This window comes from Syngnathus scovelli, chromosome 6 (assembly GCF_024217435.2).
Source record: "Syngnathus scovelli strain Florida chromosome 6, RoL_Ssco_1.2, whole genome shotgun sequence".
Classification (NCBI taxonomy): domain Eukaryota; kingdom Metazoa; phylum Chordata; class Actinopteri; order Syngnathiformes; family Syngnathidae; genus Syngnathus; species Syngnathus scovelli.
Window position 1 is genome coordinate 6,965,438 of NC_090852.1, and position 7,180 is coordinate 6,972,617.

Here is a 7,180-nt window from a genome sequence, read left to right on the forward strand (position 1 = left end):
GTCTCATCCCAAAAGACTCATTTCCTGGCCTTCCCTGCTCACTTCCTGCTTTATACCGACTTGCGGGCACCACATTGTGCGTCATGACAGCGACCCTGTGGAAGCACAACTTTGGCTGTCGTGGGACCATTTATGTCAAATTTGGCAGGCGAGCATTTGTGCTTAATGGCCACATTTGAAAAAAAAAACAAAAAACCAGAATGTTTATTTAGCTAATTTTATATGAGTTGCATTAAATTCAACCAATCCGCTCAAACTGTGCATGTAAAATTATTAATAACCATTTTGTTCCTTGCATTCTGTCCCGCATGCTTGATTCTTACATTTTCACGTGAGCTCCTAACAAACTTACCAAAGAAGATGTGAGATGTCTGGTCTTCAGGGGATTCTCGGAGATGTCCAACACCTACACAAGGTCAAAAACACAGCGCAAGGAAGAGAGGTACATTTTATGTCAAAGACATTCAGGAAACAGGACTTGTTCCAGTTCTCGTGGGAGTCCATTCGGTTGTAAATCATCAAGCAATGAAAGTTTCCTCTCCAAACAGGGGGCTAAACCAAACTGCATCTCATCGGCTCCCCCTGTTTGGAATTTTTTATGAGGAAAGAAGAGATGTGGTGATACAAGACTTCTCTGTAGCAAAGAAGTACACAAATCGAACATAAATTCTTTAAGAGGGGGCAGGGTGTTAAACATTTTCTAAGGGCTTTTATTAGACGTTACTTTGAATAGAAGGAATTTGGAAAAAAAAAAAAAAAGCTTTTACAATGTGTGGTGTACTCCGTTCAGGTGAACAAATGCTCTCAAGGTGTCTGCTGTCAAAACAAGATGACTTTCAAATTCTAAAATTATTAAAACAAAATAGAACGAATTGAAGATTATATATAGGCTTTATGAAACTGGGTTTTATCTAAACATGAGTGTACAAAAACAATATAAGACAGTACAAATGAAATATCTGAGTTAAAAGATGCCGACCGTTGATTGAGCTGGATTTAGCACATGTGGTGGTTGACTGATTAACTGTTTAGCGTTTATCTTCAAAAGTTCTTTTCCCCCCTTTACGCGGTGCCTAAATTCTCAATTTCTGGAATGACGCTCTGGTGAAATACCTTGGAATAATAATTCGAAAACAACGTGCTGGGCTTTGAACAGGAAGACAGAATTGTAACGTACCAAGAGAGGAGATGTCGCCCCCAAGTGTTGAGATAAATATTTTCTTATGGGTTTATGAGGTTTTTTTTCTTTTTAAATATATTCTTAAATTCTTAATTTCAATTGGTAGATTTTTTTCAGTCAATTTAATGAGTTCATTTTTATGTTAAATGAAACCTATTTTAGACGAGTAGGCACTGAGCGTTCAGTAGATTAAAAAGTTCTTATTTGTCTCAACAGCAAATCCATTTTTTTTCGAGGATCTATAGTAAACGTTTTTTTTAAACAAATTATTACAAGATAAACGCGCTTTAAAAAAGTTTGAATATTGCAAGTTACATCTTTCAAATTCACCTATTAGAATTAAAAACTATTTCCCACCTGCAGTTTGTCCTAGTCTATAACATTGCCCACTGGAGGGCATAAGGGGACAAAATAGGTTATTTCGAATGCCATTTATTAAGGATCAAATGCATACACGAGCATTTTAATGCCTAAAATTACAGCAGTAAAAGACAAACCATATAAACAAACTGATATCATGTTGACATGGTCCTTTAAGAGCTATAAGCTCACAATAGTTCACATTTGAAAACTGCATCCACAATGTAAACACTGAGCATATACAGTAAAATACAGCATCATAGAAGAGTGGCTGAAAAAAAAAATCCTCTGCAAGAACTGTGTTACTATAGACAGTGATAGAGAGTAGCGCAGCCAAAGTGCACATTAGGACACACCCTTAACAGCTTAGCTAAAGGAATTCCTGAGTCACAAAATACATCTAAAATAGCAAAATATATTCAATACAATTCATCCTCGACATTCATTAATCCTTTATATGATAATAAAATAGAAAATAAAAAATGTTTTGATATTAACATGGTATTAGTAAAGGGTACAGAAACTATAATACATCCATATACATATATTTGTAACTTATTTGTAACCTCTAGTTAAAGTATTCACATAGATACATTCATTGAGAAACAATCTTTTAAGCGACTATCAATATGGTTTAAAAAAAAAAGACCTTACTGCCAATAAGAAATGTGTGGGCGTGGTAAAGAATATGCAGTCAATGTCTTTATAGATCTAAACTTGATCGTACACGAATAAAAAAATATAAATAATAGTGCGAATGGTATAAGAGGGTAGGCACAGCAGTCGACTTGCTTGTCAATGTTTACTTAAATAACAGAAGAACCTAGCTACTAAAAGGTAACTAATGGGGTACCTCAAGGGTATATAATAGGCCCTGATTTATTTATATTCTATGTTAATGCCGTATTCAATGTTTGGATACTTATTTGTGGACGATAAAAAGGGATACTGCTCTACTGTGCTGGCAAAACATTTGAACCATTTCAAAATACCGTTGAATGTGAACTGAACGCATTGGACAAACTGGTTCAATAATTAATAAATAATATCAAAATGTACATGTTTAAACATTTTTCATTCAAAAGTCAGCATAGTACTTCTGCTATGGGTTCATCTGAGTCGCACGTCCACTCTATTTTAAACCTCGTTTGCGCAAGACCTGCGCAAGACCTTTTTACATCAGCTTTGGCTCCGATATCCAACTTTCTCTGATGTGTGCAAGTACATGGATTACTTGATAACCCAATAAAGTCCAGCTGCAAAGTACAGCTATTTTAACAATGGATTTTTTTAAACTCCAAACAAACAATTGAAATGAGTTCAATATATTTAAAATTCTTGATTTCTTCATTCCTCAAAGATTCCCTTTTTTTTCCCTCGGGGGGAAAAACAAAAACAAAAGATAAAAACAAGTCGAAATAGACTACAGAGTCCGGAGAGGCCGGAGTCCCCTGAAGAGGCACATAGAGATGGACAGGGAAACAAGCTGAAGAAAAGAAGAGTTGCATTTTTAACATGTGGATCATTTCATACACAACACCATCATCAATAAAATGTGAATCAAGTCATGAAATTTGTCTTTTGTGGATCACCACTACCAGATAGTGAGCTTTCCACATTAAAGACTTTGATAACATTCACATTTAACCATATTTTGGAAAAATAAATTGGTACCAGGTTTAGCTTTTTTTTTTTTTAGAAAATTAAATCGGTTTTAGCAAAAGACACGGCTGAAAGACAAACTATGATACCATCGTACCTCAAAGATCAACACCAGAATCATCAATGCTCCTGCTATAAAGATGAAATTTTTGTAGCGATCATAGACTATCGCCATACAACCCTGTGAACACACAATAAACGACATTGTAGCAAAGGATCAATAAGCCGCAAAGATCAGAGTAGTGCACCCCGAGTATCACACGAGTAGCCCGCGGGCCTGTTCTAGAAAAACCTGAATTGCACTCTTCTTTTTGCATGAAAAAAAAAGATACATGTTGCATATAACAAACAAAAAAAATGGGAATTGACATGTGGTGTGAACATTGAACAGGTCATTAAGTACCTTTTCATAGGCAAGTTTCTTAGTGCAATTAATGAATCTTTCCAGTTTGCAGCAAGTAACTGGTGGTGTTACAAAATCAACAGGGCCATTTACGCCGCAACATTGGAACTGAAATGAGATGACAAGAGTACAACAGGTGCATTTAAGACTGTATTGGTTTGGTCTGCTTTGTAATCTATGTCATAAATCCAAGTTACTGTTTGTTGAGTATATGGCATTTTTCCACATGGGACTTACCTCGGTCATAACGTCCCGCCACACTTTTGAGAAGCGAGATGGATTTTCAACCTCGATATCAAAATCTTTGAGAAGCCTGTTTTTCAACGTTTCGTTACTGAACTGAAACAAGTATAGAACATGCAGTGTAAGGCAAAGACATTTGATATCACCATTTGACCAAAAATAAAAATGGTAACCACGATATACTGGAGCTTACCGCATCCCATCTGAGGAAGGTAAAAACGCCTGCACTTAGCTCTGCTAAGAAGAGGACGCCGAGAAGAACGAAATACTGCAACATGACAAAAGAACAGCCGCGAGTAAAGACAATCATAACATGACAATCAAACAAAAGTATATTTTAAAACAGTTTAAAGATTGTACACATGTAAATGTTTCTCAAACCATCCCAAAAAAGATATTAAAAAATCAACAACTACTAATCATTGGAAGATGTCCCGTTTTGGGAATAGCGCATTTTCAATAAATTCATTGAACAAATTCATTCAGCTATTGCTTGGCTTCTCTGCTTCTTGTGAATAACATAAACCTTTTAATATCATTACATATACTGTATTATAACAATTGGCAGCTGTTGCACAGAAAAAGACCTTTGTGGCATAACAGGGACACCATTTAATATCACTATATATACTGTATTATAACAATTGTATAACAGTGGCAGCTGTTGCACAGAAAAAAAGTTTGTGGCATAACAGGGACACAGATTCCGAAAAGCAAAAAATGTATACTGAACAAAATCAAAATGACAGATTTCCCCACATGGTTGAGCACTAGCACAGATTTGTAATATTAATGTCATGTACTTACAACCAAAACCAGGCTTCTACTTTCACGGAGGGCTCCGGCGCAGCCTAAGAAGCCCAGGATGAAGAGAAAGGCTCCAATGACCATGAAAAAGTAGATGTGATTGAAGCTGTGTTCCTCCAGAAATAGACCCAGTGATTTTGTGCCCAACAGGATCAACAATGCTACACCGATGACTAAAACACCTACCAGCTGACAAAAACAAAAAGATGTGGAGTAGGCTCAGTTAGGCAGACAGAAAATGACGCATTAGGAACTCATTGAAACACTGGATAAAATGCACACTTGACCAACAATGGAAGTTGTCTTATCATCCAGTCTTTTGTGCCAGAAAAATACAAATGTGGCTGTTGGCCAGTCACCGGAGTCTGACTTTACTCACATCAACCTTACTCAAAGAAAAAGAGAAATGACAAATACTTACAACAAAAAAGGAATTCATGATTATCATGGTGTACTTGACGCATGACATCAAGTCACCCGACATGTTTGTCCCTCGTCGTGCTGGAGACCCTGGATGCTCCTGTCAATCAAACAAACAAAAAACAAACATGCCACTTAAACAATGCAGCAAAAACCTTCCAGGGGTGCTAATTCGTTTATGCACTCCAAAGTCAGCGACACGAAAATGCGTCTGCTAAGAAAATATATATAATTAAACAAAAACAACAACAAAACCACGCAGTCTTACCTGTACAGCAAAAATGACTAACACACAGGACATTTGTGATGCTTTGCCATACTTTGGCCTCTCTCTCTCTCTCTCTCTCTCTCTCTCTCTCTCTCTCTCTCTCTCTCTCTCTCTCTCTCTCACACACACACACACACACACACACACACACACACACACACACACACACACACACACACACACACACGCACGCGTGCGCACACACACACACACACACACACACACACACACACACACACACACACTCGCACAAATGTTGTTCGACTAAGGTACTGATGAAATTTACTTACGTAGCCACCTCTGGTGGTTGTTTGGTGACAGTGTGTTTACTTACCTTACTGTAGGTCCGTGGGGGTGGGAATTGTCTGTGAGACTCCATTTGGCTTCCATAAGAGGCAGGCTCTACGCGAGTGCGCATCTTCTGTTGTCGGATAGAAAGAGTCTCTTGTTTAAGCAAGCTAAAGGCACTCTACTTATCATATAGATGAGGTAGTAATGGCATATTTTCATTGGAGAATATTTTGTTGAGGTATTGTCATCATGGTATTATTATTTTATTGTGGGTCCAGCACTTAAGTGTTACAGCTGCACATTAGAATTCAAATTGAGTTGTGGCCTATGATAATGTCACCGCATTGCATACCCAGCCATGCCAATCTCAGTCTGCCAATATTGAGCTACTTTTAGATCCTCCCCCAAATACAAAAACAGCTGTTTACTTTTGGAAGGGTGGCAAACTCATCTTTTATTGTGAGCTGCAACGTTTCCTTCATTGACTGAGACTATACAAACCTCATGATATTTATATATGACATAATTATGAATGACCAAATATATTTCTACCGGATTGTCGATAGTTAATTTATTATTACTAAAAATGATTTATCGCGTTAGAGAAAACATGGAATTTTTGCACTGCTTTTCAACAAAGAGTATGAAAAAGCAGTTTTCTATGCATATTGCAGAATGAAACTTGGGAGAAAAAAGTTTGATTTAAATGTTCACTGTACAAAGCAGCGTGGCAGTCGAGAGAACCTTAAAATTGCAGGGAAAGCAGCATCAGCTCGTTCCGCCAAAGTCAACTTCAAACTACTTGTTGAATCAATTGCACGCGACTATTGCAATGTGGACACCGTGTTAATTGGTTGAATACTTGCTATTCAAACGGCCATTTGTCATACTTACGAAGTTGTCCAACCTCTGTCTGCAAACGCCTTGTGCTGCAAAACACAATGTAATTACAGTTTAAAAGACGACCAAGATTTGGAGACTCCAAAAGACGTACTTCCGGGTAGCAGCAGATGAGGTCAACTCCGTACAAGTGCTGGCTACCAGTGGTAAAGGTCGGAAGATGTGACGACGTGTGGCAAAACGTCAGTATTGTCGTCTTGAGGGCACTGAAAAAAAACGTTCAGTGTGCGTGCCAACTTAGGTCATTCATCCGTTTGACGTTCACAGCCCGCGTGCGCTTTGCCAGGTTGAATAATGGGGGAAAACACAGTCAACACGCGCGCGCGTGCGTTTGGGGGGACACCAGGGCGTGACAATGACGTCACCAATACAACAGTTTGTTTGGATGTATGAAAAATACAAGGGCGCCGTGTCACCCGTTTTAGCGGCAGCAACCTGGCGACTTCATCTTGAGCATGATGGTACATTAAAAATAATCATCAGCGCAAAGATTGGATCTTCCAATTTGACCCGTGGGACTAATCAAATGTGTTTCTACATTGAAGTGTTCTCTCATCTAACCTCTCCGGTATGGGCAAACACTCACGTGTCAGGTCACCCTTCAGCTCAATTAAAATCCCATCTTCATTATTTAGGCGCAGCAAGT

General features: G+C 38.1%; 1 protein-coding gene across 2 annotated transcripts; it reads right to left on the reverse strand.

Annotated features, from left to right (window-relative positions):
* Window positions 1-1,596: 1,596 nt before the first annotated feature.
* On the reverse strand, window positions 1,597-6,807 carry LOC125971010 (tetraspanin-18B-like). Of its 2 annotated transcripts, XM_049723832.1 has the most exons (10): window positions 6,629-6,807; window positions 6,529-6,563; window positions 5,678-5,764; window positions 5,077-5,175; window positions 4,656-4,844; window positions 4,042-4,116; window positions 3,843-3,944; window positions 3,606-3,713; window positions 3,300-3,383; window positions 1,597-3,026 (listed from the first exon to the last, which is right to left on the reverse strand). In XM_049723832.1, the coding sequence occupies exons 3-10, from the start codon at window positions 5,759-5,761 to the stop codon at window positions 2,964-2,966; spliced, it is 804 nt and encodes a 267-aa protein (XP_049579789.1). In that variant the 5' UTR covers window positions 5,762-5,764; window positions 6,529-6,563; window positions 6,629-6,807; the 3' UTR covers window positions 1,597-2,963. The 2 variants fall into 2 exon arrangements, with proteins under 2 accessions (XP_049579789.1, XP_049579788.1); XM_049723831.1 differs by having other exon boundaries at window positions 6,529-6,807.
* Window positions 6,808-7,180: the final 373 nt, after the last annotated feature.

Coding starts and splice junctions, on each gene's coding strand:
- LOC125971010 (XM_049723832.1), bottom strand. CDS start 5,761: ATGCGCACTCGCGTAGAGCCTGCCTCTTATGGAAGCCAAATGGAGTCT. Junction 4,117..4,655: donor GTAGAAGCCTGGTTTTGGTT/GTAAGTACATGA, acceptor GTCATGTTGCAG/TATTTCGTTCTTCTCGGCGT. Junction 3,945..4,041: donor CCTTCCTCAGATGGGATGCG/GTAAGCTCCAGT, acceptor TACTTGTTTCAG/TTCAGTAACGAAACGTTGAA.